General features: G+C 40.8%; 1 protein-coding gene across 1 annotated transcript in view; it reads left to right on the top strand.

Annotated features, from left to right (window-relative positions):
- The window catches only part of snd1 (staphylococcal nuclease and tudor domain containing 1), a 166,029-nt gene that overhangs the window by 107,294 nt on the left and 32,434 nt on the right, over positions 1-26,301 (top strand). Inside the window, exon 18 of the mRNA XM_020653121.3 lies at positions 19,434-19,575. Coding sequence (XP_020508777.1) covers positions 19,434-19,575 — 142 coding nt within the window. The remainder of the gene's footprint in view (positions 1-19,433; positions 19,576-26,301) is intronic.

Here is a 26,301-nt window from a genome sequence, read left to right as displayed (position 1 = left end):
GTTGTAAGTCCAGTTGACTTGACTGTGATATTGGACAAAGGCTTTTTAGAGGTGACAAATGGATCAAACATATATATATATATATATATATATGTATATGTATGTATATGTATGTGTGTGTGTGTGTGTGTGTGTGTGTGTATATATATATATATATATATATATATGTGTGTGTGTATATATATATATATATATATATATATGTATGTGTGTGTGTATATATGTGTATATGTTTTACTGCAGAGCAACTAATAGCCTCTGGATTTGCTCTGATTGACTGACAAGCTGACTAGCATATCTGATCCGTACATTGCCATTTTTGAACCTTTTTATTACACTTCAATTGCCTCTTGTTAGCTCTCCCAGGGGACAAGTAGCCTGCCTCACAATTGAAGTATGTCAACATACGACCAGGATTCAAACCACATGCTGTTAATCTATGATGTCATGCTGTTTTCAAAGGTTCTGCAAAAAGGCAACGTCTCCCTGTCCTCCCATCTAAACTGTGTCTTCTCAGCACTCAGCAAACTACACACCTGGCTACAACACGCTGTGGATGAATCACAATAATTGGGCTTTTAGTAAAGCTGAAAGGCTTGTGTTTCTGTGTTCAGGCTGAGGGAAGTTTTCCTCTAGTGGACAGATTTCACACACAATTATGAGTAATGGTTTGCGAGCTGTCCTCTTCCAATAATTGCACATTAAAGAAAATGTACATGGTTCTGTTTTACCTGGAGCATAAATTAAGAGAAAATGCTCTTTTTGTACAGTGAAGTAGTCTTTTGTTAAAAATGCGGAATTGTGATTCCCAGTCTAATGCAAAATAGTCTTCGTAGAAAACATACCAGCAGCCTTGTTTGGTTTCATGGATGAAAGTCCCTTTTCTATTAATACCATTCTGGAGCTTTGCTAAACCCCTGAAGCTACTGAAATGCTTTCAGGGTTGCAATCTTTTTCTCTCTCTTCACATTTTCTTGGCCTCTCATAGTGAAATAACCTGTGGCAGTCACCAGGCAATATCATGAAAATATACAGGGGATTAATATTATAGTATGAAATCTGTGGAATCTTCAACTGAAAAAGAAAAGTACATTTGGCTCATTGTGTTGCTCACTCTACTCATTGTTTCTCCAATTTGCGTCCCTTTTAGCCAAATCCCATGGCTGCTCCTGCAAATTCAGTCCTCTATACTTAAGCCAATTCACTGGCCATTTTCTGCAGAGAGATTTTTGGCAAAAAAGGACAAATCATTATTCTTGTTTTTTTTGTTTTTTATCACAAAATTTGCATTAGGCCCTGTGAAGAATTGCTACTTAATGGCGTTTTGAGGCAACCAGGATGATTGCACCTGTATTACCATTCCATTCGACCCTCTCTCTTTTAACTCTGCTATCTGCTGTCATTGTTGCCATGTGATTTAACAAATGGAGGTTCTATGGTGTTTAGACAGGAGCAATGTTCATGATATAGCCAATCACAGAAAGTGATATCCAATTAATTGAGCGGGTGAGATACACGTCCAGTCCATTTGAGAGGGAACAGGAATGACGGCTGAGAAAACTGCTCCTCATGTTTGAATGAAAATAAAAGGCCCCGGCTGAGTAGTGAAAGGATCCGGGAGGAAGTTTTTCTTGAAAAGAAAAGTGCTGATGTTTTTAGATTTATTGGATACTTTGGAGATTTCTTGGGCACTGCATTCTTACTTCTCCCCACTTCCAGTCATCACATAAAGTCTTGTACCACTCCCTGCCACATCACTCTTATTATGTTTAGATCCTTCTTAACTACAGCTTTGGTCACTTTCGAAGATTGAGATCAAATGGCCTATGGGTTGATTCAAGCTTTTTTCTTTTATATTTGCCAGGCAATACTAAAGACAAATTCTACCTAGAACCCATTCCTTGCGTTTTGGTAATTTTCACAACAGTTAGGGTTTAAATGGTTGAACTTAGATAATTATGCCTTTTGAGAGACCTTAATCTATAATATTTCCTGCAAAGTGATACTTCTCGCATCAGGTCTTTTTAATAACGCTCTCATACACAGAGGTTTTGTCATTTTATCCCTCCGTAACCAAATAATATTGCAGGTGTTTTAATTAGATAATGTTTTGCAAGTGTAAGATAGAGAGAGAGGGTAGAGCAGACGTGCAGGTCCGCCATGGGTAGAGAGGTACTTAAAGGCAACATTAGCAAGTGCAGGGAAACGGTGTGTGTTTATCCTCCTGTATGTCAAACCTTTTTCTCCTCCTACTGATTGGCACCTCATGTCAACACTGCCGACATGTTGGCTGGCTATGTGTGTGGCCGTCCGTTTGTGTCACTGTGTGCACAGCAGGAAACTGCTCGAGTGCGAGCCTGCGATCGGCATAAAGTCAACTATATCTGTGAGGGTCCGTCAGTTCTCTGGTCAAGACATTTACTGCCAATAACAAGCTGGTTATAGACATCGTCTCTCCATCCAACCTTTACTCTTGCATCTCAAATTACCAGTTGGATCAAACAATAACTAGAGCACGATGAAGGAATTCTTGATCGCTGTATCTTTATGGCTAATCCAAGTAAACTTTGGTGATACCAGAAGCCCACCAATTGGCAACCAGAGGCTCTATCCTTGTCCTTTAAATAGTAAAATTGTTCCAGCATTGTTTAAACCCCCTCATGTTACTTTGATAGAACTTGACTTTTGCTGAAGAATTTCTGCCAGTAAATCAAATATAACAGTTTTTTTCTTTAAACAAAATATGAGTATTGTTTCTATGGTGAACTGGTTCCTTTATGTCATAGTTTTAAAATAATATTCATTAAGGCACTACTCAGTGCCGAGGTGCTTTCAAATACCAGAAAACTAATGGGAGAATTAAATGGTGCCTGTTGCAGCGTTTTGCCCAGCCATCTAAGATGGAGCACCACGGAGAATCATTATGTCACTGGTGATTTGCATTTTTTTGCCCTTTAGGTGATGGGTTGCTAAAACTGTGCCAAAAGTCACAGTACATCACCTCACCCATGGGCAATCTATTTACGCTCGTCTTGCTTGTGTTTCGAATATATCCTCGGCAGTCTTGCATAGTGCAGCATCACATCAGTAACTAGTCACAGAAACACTGAAGTCCAAGGACTTGGCTTCTTCTTGGGCCAGCATTATGTGTTCGGCTGGAGCTGGAACACAGTGTTTCAGCTGTGAGTAGCAATGAACAGGTTAGCGCAGTTTGATGACTCATGGTGCTGCAGTCCTTGGCCTAGTGTGGCCAAATGAAATTTTATGGTACCAGCTTTGAATGAGCTCTTTTTAAAAAGAACGTTTCCTGTGAATTTTTAATAGATTTTTTTAAAGTTTTTTTCTAGAATAGCATTTTTTTCCCCAAGAGCGTTTTCGTTTAGTAAAATCCTCGCAGTTGCCAGAAAACCAGAACATCTTCAGCACAAGTAAACTCAGTGTGTCAGAAATAAATGTTGCTATGAGAACAACATGGCTCTAGCTTGACCTTTTTTGCTATGCAGTCTTAACAGATCATGGTTGTTACTTTGCATTGGTTTAATACCACTCAGTGGAATATCTTAATAGGTTTATTTTAATGTAAAAGAAAATACCATATTGTATATCATTACAAAAAAATAACATTGGTAATATTTTAATGAAGTTAGATAACAGTGCCATAAAATAAAAAGATTAAAGCTGGCAGGCACATAGAGACTAAAAAAACTTTAGTGATAACCTACTACCTCTGAGTTAAGTAGCTCAGGCGACCCTATCCATTACTGGAAATCTTTTAACAAATTCAGTTAGAAAAAGTTTGTCCCGTTTGCCGTCGTGTCAATAAACCTGCAATACAAAGGCTGTAAGGTTTGTTGGTAAGTGTGAAAGGACAGCAGGATCACAGCAAGAGGACATTATTGCCTGCAGGGCAGCCACAATGGGAGAGATGACCCATGTGAGACCTCACATCACTGGAAAAGATGGAGAGTTCTCACTGTGCAATCTGTTATATTCCACAAGTTCCCAGGCTTCGGTTTGTGTTTGCATTCGTATCGGTGCACATATGTGAGTGACTGTATGCCGTTTGCTTCCTCTTTTACTATACAATCAGATTTTATGGATGTTTGTGTGTGTGCAAGTTTACTCCTGCCTTCATCTTTCTTCTGTGTGCACAAAGTGAACCACCTACTACACAAAGCAAAGAGCTGACGGAGGCTTTTTCATATGGCTAAAGGATTACATAATATGATTCTCAGTGCGCTGTGTACACATCCACACACAAAACTTGGTTGCAGATAGAGGGAGGCGCCACACGTGCACACACACACCATACTCTCACTGTCTCTCTCCTACTTACTCAAATACTGTTTAAGCATGTGCAGACCATCAGCGCAAACACAGACGTACATACAGACATACACTCCTGTGTTAACCCCCCAATGGAGAAGGCAAGCTGGACACTATGGGCCCGAGGCAGAGAGACAGAAAGACAGAGAACTAGATCAGTGGACCCAGTGATGTGTGTGTTATTTACACCCCAACCAACCCCCATTCTCTCTTTCTCTCGAAGTCTTCATCCTACTTTTCCCCAGTTCCAAGTTGCAAATTCAGCAGTCTGTCAGCTCCACTTGCTGTCTTGTGAATTCACATACAAACATTCTTTTCATCTTAATCTGCTTCACATTTTCACCAACACACAGGCTGTGCATTCATGCACATGCATTCACCTGCAGAATGACACATGCAAACTGGTTTTGATGAGCAAGTACCTAAAATCTAAGATACAAGCTCAACGAAGCGAGTCCGCCTCAGCAGTCTCACCTTCTGCGCACTAAATTATACAGTGACATGAGTTGCAGGATTACGCGCTGACTTTGAAAATGTCATCTGAAAAATGCATCTAGCCAAAAGGACATGAGGGCAATCCTTAGGAACACACTCTCTCAGTTGAGATATTCTACTTGACGAAGCATAAAAACAGGATGTAGAACCTTTTTGTTTAGATCAACATTTGGTCTGTGTTCTCTCCGTGTACTTTTGCTGCTTATTTTGTATTTTTGTTACAGCATTGTGCATATTGTCCCTACTGTTTAAGTTTCATTGTATTGCTTGTGCAATTCGTTTAACTTGCACTTCTGTGCCTGTTCATTGTCATGAATATGATTTTGCACTTGTGTTTGTAGGCATTTGTCTGCATGTCCTTGGCCTTGTGCTTCTCCTTCTCCAGTCATGCACAGGAATCTTGCAGGCTCTTAGCAGAGGTCCTAAGGGGCAGGTTTCCGGCTGCCTCTGGTTAATCAGTGCAGAAAAACTCAGGCAGGCAACAGCACCCAACCACCCCATCCCTTTGCTCCCAGAATGAAGGGCTGAAAAAAGGGAACGGAGGTGAAGCACTTGCAGAGAGCATAATGTTTTCTGACATTGTGCATTGCATTATAGCTGATTAACACATGCTCAGCTCTGCCACAAGGCGTAGGAAACACAAACCCAAGGTCTGCCTATTTTTCTCCAGCCCCCCTGCTCCCCACCTCTTATACAGTATCTGTGGACATCCCTCTTTTTTTCTCTCTCTCTCTCCTCCTCTGCCCCAATTTCCCCCCGTTTCTGCTGATGAAAGTGAGTGTGAAGGACGTGCACTGACTGGAGTTGGGCTAGCGGATTATTTGCTCTTTTTTTTTTTTTCTCTCCTGGTTTGTCCCTCCTGGGAAACTGTAAGGAGACACTTTTCCACTTGGTTTGCTGAGGACTGGTTTTGGCTGACTGCTTCCTTCCTCCATTAGAATGGGTGCATGGAATACAGGCAGCGAGCCTTGAATTTTAACAGCGGCATATATGACCTCAGACTGCAGAGCTTTGATTAGTCAGTTGCTGCAAAGATTATCACCTTGTGAAATGGCTGATAATGATGCAGTATTTTTTGAGTTTACCCAAATACCATACATATTTATCTGAAACTACTTAACCATGAAAATATTCTCTTTGCAATCGCCTTTTTAGATATCCATGTTTTCTCTTCATGCTTAAAAGTGATTTAGTGACTTTCACTTTAACAATACTTTAAAGGTTTCAAGAATAAGATAGGGTAGATGATAACTGGAATGAGCTTGTATCGATGACATTCATGTAACCTTGCAGCGGTTTGCACAGACAACCATGCCTTGATGTATTAGCCACGCCATTCATGTGAACATCCATTATGGGAAGAAGCAGTGATGACATTTCCCCCCCCCGCAGATAACTGACATTTATACACTTTTGGAGTCATCAGGCAGATGCTGTGAAAACATCAAGCCTGTACATTTTCCTAGCTGCTGCAGGTGTCCTCTCCAATCGTCCTTGTTTAATCAGAAAAAGAAAGGAAAAAAGTGCGGGCTATCTGTGTTTGCACTCAAAATAGGACGCACACAACTTAGTCATTTACACGCACTCTGACATTTTTTAGGGCCCGTGCTCGGAGCAACACTTAACTCCATTTAATATGGGTCGGCAGTGAAATACCCCTCCCCTTACTTGTTCCCTCTCTCCTTTCCTGCTTCACTTGCTTCTCTCTGCTGTCTAATGAAATGCTAAATATTTGTTTCTTGGAGGCACCATTTAAATGCTCTCTCTGCTGGTCGTTGGCTGAAACCATGTCCCGTTTAATGAGTTGCGGTTTTACGAGTTTCAAGGCATTATGAAAAGACCTTCACAGGCCTGTTGTCACCTAAAAGGGATACAACACCTTTGACCTTGCTGAGTGTATATATATATTTTATTCCTGATGATGATATTGCAGCTGTTAATACAATAAAGGTTTTTGAAGCCTGGTCCATGCTGAGGCAAAACAAGTCAGTCCACACTGAGCCAGAATGGAGAGAAGAAGCTCCAGTTTGGATGCTAACACCTCATCAGTTCTCTTCATTACCTGCTCTCACACAGACTTCTCCATACTCTGCCAAAGCGGTCTTGCTCGAGCAGCCAGTTCCACTCCTAAATTCATTTGCTAGTTATTTTCCTATGTTCCCTTCGTGACGGCTTCCCTACTCCCTCTTATTCCCACACTTTTCGTACTTCTTTTTCTTCCTCCTGTCATTTATTTGCTCTTGCCTCAGTACCCAAATCCTATCATCTTGCTGTTTTTCTCATCATTCCGTCCTTAATTCAACCTCTTTCTCTTTCTATCTCTACCTCCCTTACTCCCCTTCTCCTTTTTACACTTAACCAATCTAAGCCCTGAATTAGGTATCCTGTTTATTATTCTCCCCTTACCTCACATGCTCTCTAATGCTTTCCTTCTGTGAGGGGAATGCCAAGTGCATTGATTCATTGATGCATCTTTTTTTTTTTCTTCTACTGTCCTCTGGTCTTTCTAAAGGCTTCTTTTCCGAAGTGCGACATTCCGCAAGGGCACCCCCAGAAAGAAGTTTAGATGCCTGCTGTCTCTTTGAATGACACACTTGAGGAAAGTTTGCTTGCTTATATCTCTTACAGTTGATATTTGATAAAGGAGACCCTGGATCTGTTACTACTTTTCTGCATTTTATTCAAAATTATTGCATTTGAGTGTTTCTGTATTGTTTGTGAGTCATGCATCACCAGCGCATGGTTGATATGAGGCACATTTTTTGCCAACTGCAGAGCTGTCAGCTCCTGTTTGATCTTCTAGACTCATATTTTAGTGTCTTTAGTGGCCTCTCGGGAAACGTCACAGCATCCAGCAAAATAAAAGATGTTCTTGTGACCACAATAAAGTTAGGAAATGCCAGTGCACAGCAGATTGCTGCTGCTCGTTTGTGGAAAAGCATTCAACATGTTTGTTAAACCTTCAAAAAAAATGCTGGCCCCTAATGGAAAATGGATGGGTCCTTTTTCATGGGCTGTCAACCTTGAAGTGTGGTGACATGCGGAAAGAAGAATAGATGGATGAATACAAGCAAGCAGTGGGCGATGTACTGTATGACGGGTTACTGGCCTGGTTAGTTGGCTTATGATTCAGTATTTGTCTGTGATTTTAATGGTTTAAAAATCATTGCATTTGAGTTCTACGTCTACAGTTTTTTTTACTTTTCAAACACTTACTTACAATTATATTTTGAATCTTCTGTACAATCTAGGTAAAAGGTAAGTAAAGCACTTTACTGTGGCTGTTTGCTTTAATGTAACTTACTGACTGAGGAGACTTGATTCCTACAACAAACCACAGAATGTGTTACCCACAAGGCCGCGTCCTTAAAGGGGAAGGCTTGGCTTGTTGCAAAACAGACAGGTCAAACAGACACTAACACATGGGGTGTGGCATGTGGATGGATTTGGACATTTTCTTTCCTTGCAACTTTAAACTAATGAAAACTCAGCCAGTGTAGACTGTTTTCATTGACTATGTTAATTACTGTATCCTCTACAATGCGTGTGTCTTTGAATTTCCTTTCATAGTGTGGGTGTCCTCTTCCGTCTCATCACTCAAACTATCAGGAGTTGGGATTTTGAATTGACCGGCCAGTAAACTGTAACAACAATATGCACAATCACGAGACATAATCTTTTGCAAAGATCCCTGTTTGAGGTGCTTAATGTCAAATCCTTAAGCGACCTTTTTGTAATTTAGGTCAGCCCTCTGTGTTCAGTCTCCTGGCTGGCTAGCCTGCAGAAAACACTCTAAATCTAGAGAATGGGTCCACTCTCCTAGTGTGTTTTTGTGCATTTTACAGAGACGCTCTCTCTCTCATGCCTTGGGGAGAGACACAGAGTTACATAAAGAGGCTCTCGTCATCACTGCGCTTCAAATTCCTCCCTGTTGTACCAGTCTCCCTCTTTGCCCTCTTCTCTCTTTTCTCTGCTACTTTCTGTCTTTTCCCCACATTACTTTCCCTTCATATTTATTTCTGCTGCTTCCTCTGTGTGTCAGTAGAAGTCTTGCCAGAGCATTTTGCAGGGTAGTTCTTTGATGTGCAGCATTTGAGGTATACAGTTTACAATTGATACTTGATACAGTCAAAGAACAGTCATGATGCCTTGATCAAAGCAGTCAGTGGGTTGTTTATCACTAGTTCCATCACTATACGATATCATAGTGATGCTATTGACAACAAGAGGATCTATGCACACTATGGTGCAGTCTAAATATTGAATTCATGTGAGAAAATAGCATCAGGACATTTAATTCAGAAAGTCTTAAACATTATTACTTGAAAATATTAATTCTAAGTCTTAAACTTTAAAAGAGGAATACTATAATCTGCAGTATAAAAATCAAAAATACATCAGTCTGGGTATCTTAAAGATGAGGAAATTGATTCATACTGTGGCATTGCATCACTTTTGGAGAATCAAGAAGTGATATCAGGTCAGTATCAATCTATCTTTACAAGTATCCAAATCTTAACTGCGACTGAGACAATTATGACACTGATTATACTTTATTTCTCCACATTTCTAAGTTTAATTTAAGATTGAATCCTTCTCTCACATTTAAAAGCTTAATTTGTCAAGGGACATATTAGCAAAAATATTCTAGTGAAATTCCTTCAGTGTTCTGTTCTCTAAATTTCAGGGCTGCTAGAGCTTTTGACATTGCTTGCTGTTGTCCCCACATTAGATTGGATTTTTACTCTGGCAGACTTGGAAGATGATCCCAGCCTTAGTCCACCTACAAGGATGCCGATTATCTCAGTTGTTTCCTCAAACTGGGAAAGCATCCACTCACAAGAGCTGCACCAGACCTCTGAATCTCTCTACAAATTGTGAGATCTAGGAAGCATTTCAGAGACTTCAAGAGGCTTTACCTCTGATGTGGTAATATTGCCATATTTTTCTCCCCTGACTCCCCCCCCCCCCCTTCTCCTTTCTGTTTCCCCTCTCTTCCTCTGTAGTTCTCCCTCCTGCTTTCCATCGGTGCTCCTTCACCACTGCCAGATCCATATTAACCTCTCTGTCACTCTCTCTGCTATCCTGCATCTCTCCCGTTCCCCTTAATCCCCACCAGCTCTGCTCGCCTCCCTCTGCGGCGCCCTGTTTTTTCATTCCGCTATTATTTTCTTTGCTTCTCCTTCAATGGAGAGAGCATAGAAAGTGGAAGAACAATGGTATGGAAGAGGTGTGATCAGAGAGAAAAATGATCAGGAGTCTTCCACTGAGGAAGGAAGAGAGGAGAAAAGAAGAGAAGAGATAAGGACGCCCTGGAAAACCAGTCGTCATGGCAACACTGTGGCAACTCGGGACAGACTAGCCTGTTAATTAAAAAGTTGATTAATTGTCTTTTAATTGCATACTTATACATTGTAACATTTAGGTAGTCCTATTTCTTAATCACTCTGCTTTACACACGCCTTTTCTTTTCTCTTCCTCTCCTTGTTTCTTTAAGCTCGCCTTTAATTTCTAGTGATCAGACAAGGAGCGTGCTCTCGTGGACAATGAGCCGCTCGAGTTGATAAACATATCTTACCAAGGAAGGAAGAAAAGAACAACAGAGGGCGGGAAGGGACGGGGAGGGCTTAAATGCTGCATTCATTGTTAATTTCCACCCACTTTTATCCTGCATGCTGTTTAGCAAATGTGGGCGTATTTATACAAAGAAACAGACTTCACCCATTTTGCAACAAGGTCACAAGAATGGCTGTTGGAGGAAGAAACACAAGAAACATGACGGAAAAGCAAGGCAAGTGTGTGGAATAAAACCTGGCTGATCACACCTACACATGAGGAATCTGTGCACGAGAACAAAACATAATCAAACACAAATCAGGAAAAACTCTAAATGAGTCCTGCAAAACTATCCATCTCTCTGTGAAGCAGCACCTCTTTTTTTTTCCCCAAGGTTATCATGATATACAATCAAACAAAGGGTTATTCTGCTTTCCTCTTGCGTCATTATTTTGTCATTACCCCTCGTCCCTTCTCCATTTTTCTGCCTCTTTGTCTGCACAGTCTGAAGATTGAGCGTCTGCATCATGTGCCCTCACGCTTGCAGCTGGTCAGCTTTAATTGGGTGCTTACTCCCCCAGCGCTACTTTTGTTTTCCTCTGGTGACATCTTGCTTGGCTTGATCATCTTTAAACTTCAATGACCGTGGATAGACACTCTCACTGCTCCAGTTGAGAAAATAGCAGCCTACTTGACATAAGGCTCCATATGCTGCAGTGACTGCCTCCAGGGACGATGTGTGTGGCTCTGTGTGTGTGTGTGTTTGATCTGTTGTTTATGCTCTAAACCTTCTGTACCTGCCGAATGGTGTGGAAGCAATGATGAGCATCACACAGGTTTGTATGTGCACACTTTGCCTTGATTGCCGATGCACCAGCATATCCTGTTTCCATGGAAACACCTTGCCCCCTTCAGTTGATTTGCACATACCACCAATCTCTGCAGGTTCAAGTTAAAACTACATATTACCTGTTTTTGTATTTGTTTTACTTTGGAGCACCCTATGATGTCTTCTCTTTTAAAGGGCTACAGATGAATGTTTCTGCTGCCAATAGTACTTTTTCAGCAGGCCAACATACCTTATGCTCATCCCCCATCCTAACACACACATCGTTGTGGATCAATTTGTGCCAGTTTAAAAAGTGTAACACAAGTAACCACTACGATAGCCTAAGGTCGTTTCAAAACCCCGACTGCTGTGCGTACTGTATGTATGTTTATGTGTCACATTAGCCGTGTAAGCCGGGGTTGAGTATCCCCGCTGCCTGCCTGCCTCCTCTGTGATGGGAGAACATCTGTTGGCTGTGATATGAAGCTTGGAATGTATCTCTTTCTCTCTTTTTCTCCCCCTCTCTTGCTCACCCTCCCATTTCTGTTATGAATTCCCCAGCTGCTCGGCTCCCTCCCTGCACCTAAAAAAAACCCTGTCCCACGCCACCTGTGCAGTTTTAATGCATAATTTATCTGCTAAGTAACCACATCCAAGAGACTCATCCCTCCATCCCTGTGCTGCATTCCCTCTTTTCCCTCTCAATGTTTGACTTGGAACCTGGAAGTTGTTGGCTCTCAGCGGTAGTAGATGTTACTGGTGTTACACGGTGAAAAACATACACTAATTACATTTCTGACACATAGCACCCATGTATCACTTTGTCTTAAACCATGTCTTAAATGGTCTATAGGCGGTACAATTATAGCTCAGGGCAGCATCAGAGAGCATCTGAGCGGGTGTCAGTGTTTTATAATGAAACTGAACTGTGGCAAAGCAATTTGGTAAACTTGTATTCTCAAGTTTCAGCAGATAACAGCAACATTAAGTGGGTTTGCTCGCCTGCAGCGCGTCTCTTTTGGTCTGGCTGTGGCTGTGACTCATAACTCATGAGTGGCTCTAAATACTAAAACTCCTGACAATGTTATTGAAAAGCTCCACTAATTGTAGACCCGCTGAAGCTTTTACATTTAAATGATAAACACATTTTATTTCCATTAAAAAACTTCAAAATAAAGGGCATACTTATTATGTCGTTGAACACTTTTATTATGAAAGAACCATATCAAGAAATGTGGTGTTTCAAGCAGCAGCGTAACACCACCATGCATCAGAGAAATAAAACTTAAAACAAACAGATTCAGAACCAGCTACTTGGACCTGAACACAATGTGACATATGAATACATCTTTCTCTAGTCTCGTTCACAAAAATAGATTGAGTATTTCATCAAACAGGCTTCTTTGAAGGGGAAAAGGGAGGTTATAGTGCAGTGTGTGAACATGCATTCTTAAGCACAATCCCCTTTTAAGACTGAAAAACTGTTTCCTTTTCCCCCAATTAAAACTCAATAGATGTCCCCATTTTCCCCCTTACTACTTTATACTGATTTCCAAGTGTTCTTCTATTCTCAGGGCTCAAATTTGATAGATTAGATAGATAAAGAAACATTTACCTCTGGAGTTCTTTGTGCAATACCAATTGCCTCCTCTAACATGATATACTGGTGTCAAATAGGCTCATTATGCAGCTGACATGTTTTGTTACAGTGCCAATGTGTGTGGCCTTGCAGGCCTGTAAGCGGTCATACTGTATTAGCCCACTGTGGCAGGAACGATGCAGCTACCACATCGTATCTCAACCTGGACCAATTCTTCCCAAGGCCACATCCGTGCCTCAGAGCTCATACATGTTTGTGTGTGCTTAGACCAGTCAATATGTTTTACGATGCAAGGCCACCATGCATTATATCTGAATATGAGGACAGCTGGAAACTCGCACACGGCCAAGCCCCAGTCTTCCTGTAAATCAAGTCCTCCTTCTGCCAGCACAGCCGCCCCTCTTACTTATCCCACCACTACAAGGAGAACACCCAGGGTTAATGTACCATCAACAACCCTCTTAACCTTGGAGGCAGTTCTCTTAGAGCTCCTCACATTGGGTTAATGCCTTTTCTCTTTACTGTACAAGAGAGATTGTGCTACCCTGACACCTGTCACAAAAGTCACTGTCCAATAAATATCAATAAAGATAACTTCTTTCCCCTCTACATGGAAGTTCCACAGTTTCAATCCAGGGTTGTCAAGAAAACTGAAGTGGTCTGTCGTGTCACATACAGTCAATAAAGCCAAGTGTGGGAACTTGGAAGGCTAACTGTCTTGTCAGCCAGTCAAGCTGTGTCTGACAACCTCTCATCACTTCACTTATTGACAGGTAGTCATACTGGTTTGAGAAGACAGGCATTGGAAAGTGAACACATCACAAAGCTGCAATAAGAAGGAGAATTGTTCTTCCCTGTTTTTTTTTAATCTTTTAAAGGTTGTTGTCTCATAGAAGGCCCCTAATTTAGTGAACAAACACTAACTGCATTCAATTCAAACCATTCATCAGCCATCAACCCTTGGCTTGTTTATCGAGGACCGCATGAAAATATTAATTATTAGTATTACCAAAAAAAGCTGATCATATTATCATGCTCTTCCTTCTGTGTAAGATCTATTTGTTGAGTTTTGTGTCTCCTGGCCTTTTACAAGATAATATTATTCAGTGTTTTCAAAGCTTGTTTGGCTGTGATAACAGGATTGAAAATTACATTGAAAGGGAAAGACACTCTCCTTCTGACCAACAAATGTCTGAGTTTTGTTTACAAGATCTCACAAAACAGTTCATAGGTAAATCCTTGGGAAATGTAACCCCTAGTCATTGCTTTTACAGACTGGAACCTTTCCCTCTTGGACAAATGCATCCTATAATACGGTGATTTTGCAAGGATAGAAAAAACATCAACACCACATTTTATTTAACAAAACAACTGTACGTCAGGTGTAATTTTAGATGAGTCTTCTGTAACTTTAAGAGAAGGGAGGATAATCATAGAGGCTTTGATTTCCAAGATCGCCCCTGAGTGAAGCAATTGTCCGTCTTGTTGATCATTCTCCGCCTCTAATGGTTTAGTCAATACTGACAACATCATCGAGCAACAGGAAATCCAGGTCGCCCACCTCTCTGCCACACAAACCCCACCTTCTCAGTAACGTGACTACAATGCAGATCTCTTAAATATTTCTCTCTCACTTTGTACTTTGTGAGACGCACATTCTTTGCATGTCAAAATTCATTTCTGGAACGTCTTGTAAATTATGGAGAGAACCTTTGTGCAACATATCAGAGAAAATACTAACACTGTTGATACATTTTTGGGTCGAGTTTAAGACTCAAAGCGAGTGTTGTTCTACATTAAGTACCAAAGAGAATGGATTTACAGCAAAAAATAGTTCAAGCTGCATTTGACTTTCCATTTAAATATGCATCCTTTTTCTGCCTCTCTTTGATTCCATCGCTTGTTGTATCTTTGTTCGGCTGAATGTAGCCCACCTAGCATCTAAACAGGATGGAATAAAACACGCTCTCTTTCTATTCTTAAATGTAGCTTTAAGTCTTTTGATTTGTGCCTCTAAAAAAAGGCTAGACGTGAACAAGGAAAGGCGAGTAGAGAACATGATGCCCACGATTGAATTAACCATTTTCTGTAAAGGGGATTCATCAGGAATATAATAAGTGTTAAATTGATTTACAAAGTGCACTCTTATGAATAACATGCTCCTATTGATTTCAATTGTACTCCAAGCGTGATTGGGTAATGAATTAACAATGGAACTATGCAAGTTCCCATGTAAGTAGAAAGACCACTTCATGTTACACAGCTCATTTTACTCCATACTTCAGCTAGATTGCGACAGCTGCAGATTCAGCAGTTAACAAGTTTGTCACGAGATGGAAGGGCTGAGCAACTTTGCGCGCTCTGCATTTGTGAGTGCATATGGAGACAGGTTAACGAGAGATTGTGAGATCAGACTGTGTTTAAAGGAGTGCTCATTATGTTCTTTTCAAGGACCGCTCGCCATTTTGCACATCAGATTAATCAGGAAAGGGGTTTAACAAGTTCTTAATTACATCAGTGTAAAAATAAAGTATGGCAAAATATTCTATACAGTTTCTCTTATTGTAAACCAGAAAAAAGTTAGAGTTTAAGACTTTTATGTACATTTGTTATGTGCAGGTCAGAGCATTGATCTCTTTGTATTAACAGACCAATCACACATACTGCCACATTTGATCAGCGTTCAAAGCAGCCCTCACCCCCTCGTCCTGGCATTATGTGTGTTCAGTCATCCATCTGTCCGTGTATTCCTCCACCTGTGCTTGTATGTGGGAATCTATAAATGTGGGACCATCTCTCACTCTCGAGTCTTCATCAAACCAGAAATATTCAGACAAATCAGCTGTTAGCAGCACATTGCTATCTTTTAAACAGTAACTGAGAAATTAAGTGTTCACAACCAGTGAATGTCTGAGTTCCGAACAGGTATGTACTTGTTCAGTAAACTGATGTGGCTGATTGAAGTTACAGTGGTTGGTGTTTTAGATATGTTTGTCTCCATTTCTGTTAAATATTTCTGTTGTTCAAAAGAAAATCTGATAAAAGAGAAACATTATGAGAACAAATGTAGGGGGGCTGGAAACATACACTGGAACACTTGTCTGAGCCGTTCCAATGTTGCTCTTGGAGTAACCGTCTACAGTTAAGAAACATGGCACCATCGCATTACCCCAATGGCCTCCCTTGGTATAAGTGTGTTTTGTCATTCAGGAGTATTGAAGGTCAGCCTGACCTGTTATCTCTCCAGACTTGCCCTCCATTATTAGGACTTGTTGTCCTTTCAGCCTCAGGTTAATGGCCTGCTGCTTTTTTCCTTTTTCCTATTTTTCTTTTTCTCCTGTCTCTTCTCTCTGCCTCTATGTCTCTCTCCCCTCTCCCTCTCTCTCTTATTGTCTCTGGCAGCTTGGTGGCTCTAGCGTCTGGCTGCAGTTGCAGAGCAGCAGCAAAAGCTGCAGTCACATACCTGCATTCAAGTGGAACAAACAGGATGGTTGGCTGCTCATGGAAGGTCATCAGCCCTGGGCACAGTGTGTGTGTGTGTGCGTGTATCTGTGCATTTATTTTTTGTTTTAAAAAAAGATGAAGCCATGTAGTGTTTCTAGTAGTGCACCAAGAACCAATGCAAAGCAAATACAATCACACTGACCTGGAGTCTTTTAAGGAGTCTCTCCCACTTTGCTTATTTAAGATTATGGCTGTATACAGCGTGTGTCTGTGTGTGTGTGTAAGTGATAGCTTTACCTTTGTCATTAATTGCATTGATCATTTTAAATACTAGAACTTCAGCTGGAACTTCAGAAGAAATTCAACCTACCAGAATCCGTCCCAGGTTTTTGTTGTGTGTTACGAACACACAGCTATTTTGCTCAAAATGATTGCTGAAACATTTTGACCTCGTACACAGCTTTAGCTAAATTTGCACCTCCTATTGCAAAGCGTCGTTTTTCATTTGTCACGCATGGTTACGGAACTGATTAGCTTCTATTTTGATCGATACAGGCGATGTGTTGGCTCACACTTTAATTGCGCTACAAACACCTAAACGTCACCTACGGCAGAAACGATATGCTTTAAGTCTATTTTTTTCATCAATGATTATGTGTTGGAATCTGCCAAAATGTAGGTTATCTATACTCATCCTGAATGCATCCTGTTTAGACACCGTCATACAACTGAAGCTGCTCTCCTGTATACAAACCCAATTTTAGTTACAAATCACAGCAACAAATATAGAGCAAGAAACTGGTTGTCATTTTCTGCAGCAGTGTCACACTTGCAAAGATTCAAAATGTCTAAAAAGCTTGAACTGTATTGCAACTCTGATGGTGCACAAGAGGAGAGCCTTTATTTTGGCTGCAGTAGAGTAACAAAACACATCAGGTTGATTCTGCACACCCACAGAGTCAGAACTGAACATGTAAATTTCACGCCGAGAGAAAAATGGATGTTTATACCGACCCCAAAAATCCAAACTGATTGAGGCCAGAGACCGCTTGCTTCTGTTTATCAGAATTTGTTAACCGCACTGTTGGTGTAAGTCTGCACCTGCTCGTCTTTTTCTTCTCTTCTCTGGTTGCTGTGATATCCACACTCAACACAAAGTCAAAGGTCAACAGGATTCCCTGTGGCTGTGCCGAGTGTCCAAGCCCACCCACTCAACGCCACCCTAAAGGTGCGCCAGTGAAGCCCACCGAGCTAATGAATGGTGACACTTTAATCTTTGTAATCCCAAATTGGTGCTGGGGGTTTGATTAGAAGCCAAGCGATGTCAGCTCAATTGCAATGAGGGAAGCATGTTTATTACCACACACCGTGTATGCCAACATTTGTGACTGTGCATATAATGTTGCATGGCTGTATATGTGTGTGTGTGTGTGCTCATGATGCACCCGCCTGTCGAACACCCTAAGAAAAAAAAATCCCTGTTGATCTCGGGGTTTATGAAGCGAGGCTGCATTTTCTCTCTTCATTAACCTTTCTCGCCCTCAATCCCCTGAATTTCTACCTGCTTTATTTCCTTCTTCCCTTCACTTGCTCTTTTTCTTTTCTCATTTCTTTTTGCTATGTTAGCAGGATGAATAATTGAATTTAATTAGGTAGTTTGACCCTGTCTTTTGTTAGTGTGTAAGCAGGGCATCAACACTCATATCTCTGGTCGATTGCATCATGGGTCAAAGTTAAAAATGTTTCTTCCAAAATGACTATTATTGGGATTTTTCCAACAAATTATGCTCCACATTATCTCAATGGGCTCCTGCCACTATTCATCTACATCAATGGTAAAGGGTAATCTGAAGAGGCAGCATATATATATATATATAAAAAAGTCCCTGGTATGGTTAACTAAGCCTACTGAAAGCTCTACAGATGAGCTATGGCAGAGTGAAAAAAATTACAACACTAAAGCTAGCTAATCTAATTAGTACGATGAAACCATGCAGTAAAATCATTTGCCAGAACCTAATTTGCTAATATCGCTGCACTGTTAAAAAATCTCATTGCCTCTCTTCCCTCTCTTCCTGTAACCTTTGAAAGTAAACACTTCCTAAATAGCCTGCAGAAACGAGCAGTAACAAGCTGTGCTGCTGCTGCTGCTGCTGCACAAGAAGTTGTAGCAATGTGGTGCACTTTTTGACTCTTGAGTTCCTCTCCCTGTCTCCTCTTGTGGATCTCCTTCCCTCCCCTTCTTTTCCTGCGATTCATCTGCGGGGAGTTGATTAGCCGGCTTTCATCCTGACCCTCCTGTCGGTGCATGTGCTCAATACTATCACTGTACTTGAAGCTGTGTACAAACATGCCTTATGCAGTCTTGACAACCACCCACTCTTTGTTCTGCATCTCTCTTTAAATACACACACGCACACACACACACCACTCATGACACCCATGCAGTTTGATATGTGGCCCAAGGCGAAGCACTTCTTCCTAATGAGCCTCCTGCCCTCTGTTTCTCCTGGGGAGCTGAAAGGGATCTAACCTTGATGCAGCAGAGAAAGGATGTAACCTGCTTACACAAGCACGCACACACACACACACAAACACATTCCTATGCTTGTGAGGAAGCTCATTGACTACCATTTTCCCACACACACACCTGTGTTATTATAAACACCATATAACCTTAATCTTAACCTTGTTCTAACCCTCGACCCAGAACTGAACCCTTAAAAAGCACTTAAAGAAATCAAGACTTGCCAACATGTTGTCACTTTTCAATCTCTCCTCTGTTACCATGGGAATTATTCAGCTCCTATTATTTCATGGGGGAATGTTAAACCAGTGGATCGATATATTACTTCTATTATTTTCAAATCCTCCGTTGATAAGAAGGTCAAAAAAGATCTCCCATAATGAGTTAAAATAATAATTATTGGAATTGAATGCCTCATATGTTGTATGGTAGTTTCTTTAATTATTCTAATGTTCTCATGATGATGTAACAGAAGCAGTATACAGAATAAAATGTTTCCCCCCCAACACAGACACAATTTATTGCTCTTATGATTCTTTTTCTCCTCTTATACTGTAGTGAAAAAAAATGTCCAAAGCCCTTGAGCACCATTTTTGTTTTTTATGTGTTTGGCATCTGTTGCCCTATTGACCTGTCTTTGTATTTTTCATATCTAGGTCTGGGCCAACTATGAGGAGAAACCAGTGGAGGAGGTTGTGCACGTGACAGAGGAGAAGGAACGGGTGCCGAACTACAGAGCAGTATACGTCACTGAAATCAGCGACACCCTGCACTTCTACACCCAGGACGTAGAAACAGGTACCTTGAGATTGTGTTGAATGTGTGTGTAAAGAGGAAACAAATGCAAAATCAGAGCAAAAACTTACATACTGAATGTTTTTGTCAGGTAAAAACACAATTTGACATGGCATACACAGATAGATCAAATATGAATTAGTCAAAGATAAAATGGCAGCAAAAACATGCTACATTTCTTCATGCTACAGCGAGTATTTCATCATCTTGTACAATCCTACAGAAACAATCTCTGCGCTCAGATGTTAGCAATGGCTCTTACTTTCTATTCTCTTTTAACACCACACTGACTTTATGAATGTCAATTAACTGTAGCACTATGACATTCACCTCACCCCCCCTTGCTGCAGCACCCCTCCCACCAGCAGAGACAAAGCAAAGGACGGCCCTCTTGTTATTACGACTGAATGACAGGAATAAATCACAGCACCCCCTCTTGTCACCAGTGACATGGGGAGGAAAGGAGAGAAAAGTTCAGTGATGGGAAAACTAACAATCCCTGTTGTTCCTGCACGGCTGCTCCCTCTGACAGGCTCTATTTGCACCATGCGTGTGTGTGTGTACGTGTTTGTATGCTGTTTTGTGCTGGGTAATGGTCCATATTTTAGGTAGTATACTTAATGGGCCATCCTCTGTAATATCAAAATCAAGGTGTGAGTTTTCATGTATACATTTGTATCTGTGTTTAATTGCAAGTACATACAGCTGACTGTGATCCAAGGTAGAAACCGTTACTAAAAGCTGCTTAAGGTTCAAGTAATACTTAAGTTTTCTTCCATGAAATATTCCACTTACAGGTAACTATTACAAGTTCATATTATGGCCAAAAAGGGTTTCGGCATTTTCTCCAGTTTGCATGATCAGTCGAGAGATCCAGGATGACAAACACAAACTTGTTTTTGGGCTGCATCATTTGACAGAGGGAAACTTAGGAGCTTTACGAACTGAGTCTAAGTTTATCAACGTTGTTATGCAGTTCTGCTGTTAGTGGTGAAACGCACACTTGATCCTTAATCTGATCAGATCCCCCCCCTTACGTATTCGATGGAGAATTTTTAAACATGTTGTTAAATAAATCTACGGTCAACTAAATCCCTGTGTAGAGTCTCAGTGAATAGTTGGTAGCATTTAAGTGGCGCCATAGAGATCTGCTGGACAGAGAGAAAGACATTTCAGTCTTTTTATCATATAATATTTTTTGTAGTGTCTCGCACACAAACAGGTCATTAATCATTGGTATTTCATTGTGTATAGTTAATTTGTTGCTTCGACTTGTCTCTGTTTCATCTCACCGTGTCTCACCTATCATGCAGGTATCAGCTGGCGGCTGCGTGCGACAACAATCAGTAGCTTCATGGTAGTTTTTGTTAGATTGAATCTCATCTTATTTCTACGTTAACATAACATCCAGATGTCCATGACTTCAAGTGCTTCTGGTTAAATGATAAAATTAAAATCCCTACAGTGGCTTGAATTAAAACAAAGGGTGCTGGAAACTTTAAATGCATTCACAACAGCAGGGTTTATAACTCTGATAAACAAGCTTTCACAGATCATACAAGACACTCATAGAGGCTGAAGAAAATGGGTGTTGGTCTCGAATGAGAGACATTGGGGAGGAGAAGTAAAGGCCAAATCTGAGTGGCAGTATTCTGCTTCAATCGTAGCTTTTATTGAAGGATTAGAAGTTGAACCGAGCCATCCTGGGCCCCTTTTGATTTCGTGGCTTGTTTATTGTCTCGCATAGTTGCACATTTAGAATCACACACAGTTGCACTCAAACCTGTATTCCCAAACTAGCTGGAACAGATCTGAACTCTCCATGCCAATCACTGTCCCTTCATCATCTGCCAGTTTGTGTGAGAGCAGAACAGGATGCAGAGATCTTCCTCTCACAGCCGCCCCTCAAATCTGGCTTCACTGGCACGCCACTGTCAGAGGCCATGACATCGACTTTGGCCACATCTTAATTTGCCTCACTGCCGTTATTCATTAATTTCCCTTTATTTACTGCCAATCTGAGTTGCAGCTTCACTCAGACCATAATAATCCAATATAACATGAGTGTGGAAAGCATTTGCTTGTTCTTTCAAAGCCCTTCACTTTTTTTCCTCAGCGGTTTCTTGATATCAGGTGTCCTGAAGTGTGTGCTAACCATCACCTTTTCATCTTCTTGCCGTGGGCTGTAGATTCAAATCTAAAGCTCTTCCACTCCTCTGGCTGCCTCAGCTTCAATCCCCCTGCAGGTCAAGAGGGCTGTAAAGGTTATGTGCAAGGTTTTATCATTGATCAAAATCACATGTCACTTGGAGGAGGCTAAAATGTGTAGTGCACGTCACATGTTAACCCGGAGGCAGGGTTAATGCCTCCAGCATCACATACTGCTGGCAGGTATGATTCAAAAGAGTAATGTGTTTATTCCCTGCGTTATAAATATCAAAGACAGATCTGCAGGCTCTTTCTAGATAACATGCAGAGCTTGACATACTCATTAAAGGGATTTCAGAGCGTTGTCTTAATTGATATTAAGCACATTTATCTTTTATTTTATAAAGCTAAACGGCACCCACAAAATATGCGAAATATGTAAAGCTTTTTTTCTCCGTCGAAACTCAAGTGTTGCATTTAAAGAAATTGTACACAAAGTGCATTTTTTATATTGCTGCTCTCAGTGTATTTTGACAGCAGAGCTGTGAGTTATTTAATCTTTTCTCATATAAAGGCTTGATTTTAGATGATCCAGCAGTGCTGGGCCCTCTTTATTTATTTATTTTCCCCTCTAATTGGCTTGTACTCTTCCACCAAGAGGCTTACACACAATTTTTTTTTTTTTAAAGTGTTATTCTCAGCAGGGAGGTAAAACCTGACCGGTCCTCACCTCCTGCCTCCCTCTCCTCATCTCCCTCACTATCACGTTGTTTGCTCCTCCCTTCGTCTCCTTTTCTCCCTCGGTCTCTTTCATTTTCGCTGACGCTTCCTCAAAGCTACATTAAGTCATACCAGCCCCTTGAAGAGCACATCAAAGTGTTAGGGCCTGTAAAATCATACAGGCTGAGTGCTTTGCAATATCATTACATGTTACACACACCCCCCTTCTCTCCCCCTCCCCCTCTGCCCCGCTTCCCTTAAATTCTGAAGTGAAGGAATTCATACACTTGGATAAGCTTAGAAGCAGAAGCTGACTTTCATAAATATGCCTGTGATTGCAACTTATGACAACATAACACTTCACATAAACGTTAGAGTGATTATAATGGGTGCCACAGTTTATGTTCCAAACCATGTAAAAAAGATTTGTATGTGTTTAATTGCTCTTATCCCATGTGTGCAGCAGTTTGGCTTTACCAATTACCCTCAAACAAATCTTGTCTGTCAAGATCCAAAGTAAAAGTCAAACATGCAAGAGACTGATGCATCACTGTGAACATCACTGCAATCCAACATAATATACTGGCACCATGTGACATGGCTTTAGGATGCTTTTGGAGTATTTGTGAAGTACCACATTTTGCACTTGCCCTTATTCATTTATATAAGCATTCACAAAACCACCACACCTGAAACAGCAGTTTGTAATTCATCATCTGACCTTCCAATTCCTAAATTATGCTACCAGTTGGATTGTCTCTATCCTAACACACATCCACTTTTCCTCTCCTGTTGCCATTAGACAGGCTAACATCAGAGACAAGATTTAGTCTGGGTTTTTGGCAGCCAACACCAGAACTCCATTTGCCAGATGGAGCAAACACTTTCATGTAGTACTCCTTAACCGTCCTAGCACGCTTGCAACATGGAGTTTAATCCTTACCGGCTTCCCTCTGGCTCATCTCTTGTTTAATGTTCAGTGTGGAAGCAAGGAAAAGGCCTCACTTAAAGTTACCTGAGCAAGATAATAAAACTATACTGCTTCTGTCATCATAATGATGATAGGTGCAAGCCCATTTACTTAACTTCAATAATCCACAGCTTTTATTGTGGGCGTAAAAAGGAATTATAAAAGGTGGGTGTATTTTTAGCAACAAAAAAAGATTAAAACACAGCAGGGACTGGCACAGAGTCATTTTTCTATCTGCAGTTAAGCACCATTTGTTCAAAGCGTCTCTTCAGTAAGATAAGTTGAACTTAATTGATTGGATGTAGGAAAATTAAAGAGTCTCAGTAGCAGGACAGGAAGAAAGAAAAGTAAGTGAAATACTCCAGGTAGCAGGATGACACTAAAAAGAAGGAACATGAAGTGGAAGCAATTGTGTTTTTAGAATGCCATTGTTTTGTAATAAAAAAGGAACAAGTTGTACCCTTGTGAGACTAAGACATGGTAGATTGGGTCAGACGTCTGTAAAAACACATATTTAGATGTCAACATAAAGAAAAGATATCCTTACATCCTAATAGAATAAACAGATTGATTTCAGTTATGCGAGCAACATAACAGTGTTGGAAAGTCCTGTAGAGCCAGATGTAAAAAAAACAAAAAAAACATGCAGTTTAGGGGACTGTGCGTCCCTTATTGTAAAATATAGAGAGGAAAAAGTAAAAAAAAAAAAAAAAACATTATACACAGTAGGGTTACAGTCATTAATATTTAGATGCTGTTTCCAAACCATTAGCCCTGTGGTAGTTAAGGCCATCCAGTAGGCTTGGGTCTTTTTATTATTTATTGTGGTCCGCTGAGGGCAGTACTGATTGAAAAGGCTATCCTGCTGTTGTTGCACTTAAATAAACACACATAGGCCCATGAAATAATCTTCATGCTGTTATCTTCTAAGTGATTCTCATATTTTATGGAGAGAATGCACTTTGTGATATCTTTTATTCTCTGGGGGTCTTGTGCGCTCTGTAGTTAACCCCCTTTTCCCATTTTAATTATTCACATTTAATTATTCTTAAGTGTGGGTATTTTGCTTATATATGGATATCTTAACACAGGCTTGATAAGCGATTAATTCCACGTTAGGAATGGGCTTTTCCAAGTCACTGAGAAGCTTGAGGGATTGCACTCCTTAATCCTCCGTTTATTTTAAGGCTCTCTATCTGTTGCTGTGTGCGTTTATCTCTCATTGTCTCATTTTTCTCCCCACATGCATTGTCTCTTCCTCGTACTGCTTTCTCTCTTTTCCCCTCGCCGTTTTTTTCCTTGTGTGTGTTGCTCTCTCCGGAGGCTATATGTAATTACTGTCAGAGGGGGACCTGCATAGATCTGTGTGACCTTGGACACTAAAAGACAGAGGCCACTTCAGGCACAGGGGGAGGAAGTGACTCTGTGCTGTACTCTGTTGTTGCTTTGCCACTATACTGGAGAGTTGACATAATTAAAATCCTGCTAAATATAGCCCTCAAGTCTTTATGGATATGCAGCTGTAATGACAGCAACCCAAGTCTTGGTGTGCTTTGCGGTCTTCTCTTTAATAAGATATTAGGTTTTTTACTGAACAAGTGAATAACCCTTATGTAGCGGGTTAAAGAACATTCAGGAGCCTTCAAAAAGACGTAGTAACAGGTTAAATGTGGACTGAGTTACCACTGGGCCTTTTCTGTGTCCCAAATGTAATGTTTTTTAGTTTGTGTATTTGGTTTATATCCCATTCTCTATGTTGCATAATCACCTTGATTCCTTTGAATGAGTAACCTACAACACTCAAGCATATTGGATCCAGCCTTCATGGGCTGTCCTGGCCTACAAACTGGATCCTTGGCTAACAGTTCACGAGTTGTTGTTTTTGTGCCTTTGCCTTGCTAGCAGCCTCAACATAATTTGGACCTAGTTCAGTTGTCCTCTCTGTAGGCCTGGATTTCTAGGCCCAATCCTGACTGAAAAAAATCTGCCCGACCTAAGCCTCAGCTGTAGCTCGGTTGGCGGTACATCCTGTCTAGTGGTTGTAACCTGGCACCCACGTAGCCTCATAATGAGAAGAGTCGTTCCCCCCAACCAGGTGCCACTCCGTCCACATTATTCACACTTCTTCCTTTTACACACAGCAGCTGTTCATCACCTAATGATGCTGGACCCAGCCAGTGATGGAGCAAGGCATGCAGGGAGCTGCTCTGCCTCTGGCTTCACTTCAAACCAGGCCTTTTTTTTTTTTTTCCTTCTGTCTTTTGAAATTGAATTCCAACACTGTGGAATGTTATGTTTCAATCTTACTCTTTCACAGAGCTTGTATTTCTTTACTGCCAATGGCATGTTTTCATTTTGGTTTATTTACTTCTTCCCTCTTTAATGTGTGCTTTCCCACATATTGGCGACTTCAGCCAACATGGCCTCTACACAGTGATCCAACACAGTCATTGCATCAAAATATCTCTTTGCTGTCCAACTCTGTAAGTGGAGGCAGCCTGCCACATTTGCACTTGTATCAAGGTGCTGACTTCAATAAGAAGACATGAGTATTACTGTAGCATTAAATATTGATCAGGATGAGTGGCTTGCTAATTTGATGTCCTGTGAAGACAGTCAAGTGATTACAACATCATACAAAAGAGCAGTATTAAAACATAGAAAAAATGTCTGCAGTGTTCAGTTTATTATTTATTTTTTAACCATTCTCTATGACATTGTAGGCATTGAGCCAAAATCAGTCAGAGGTAGAGATAGTTAACTTCTATCTTCTTCAAATGCAGCTATGAAACGCCTTCTCTTTTCTTTTGTGAAGTGAAAAAGAAAGTCATCTTTTGTTAATCATGTCTCTTCTTCGTTGAACAGTCTAAAAACAATAAATTAAAAAGCTA

This window comes from Labrus bergylta, chromosome 23 (genome assembly GCF_963930695.1).
Source record: "Labrus bergylta chromosome 23, fLabBer1.1, whole genome shotgun sequence".
Classification (NCBI taxonomy): domain Eukaryota; kingdom Metazoa; phylum Chordata; class Actinopteri; order Labriformes; family Labridae; genus Labrus; species Labrus bergylta.
The sequence above is the reverse complement of the archived record's forward strand: the minus strand, read 5'-3'. Positions and strand labels throughout refer to the sequence as shown.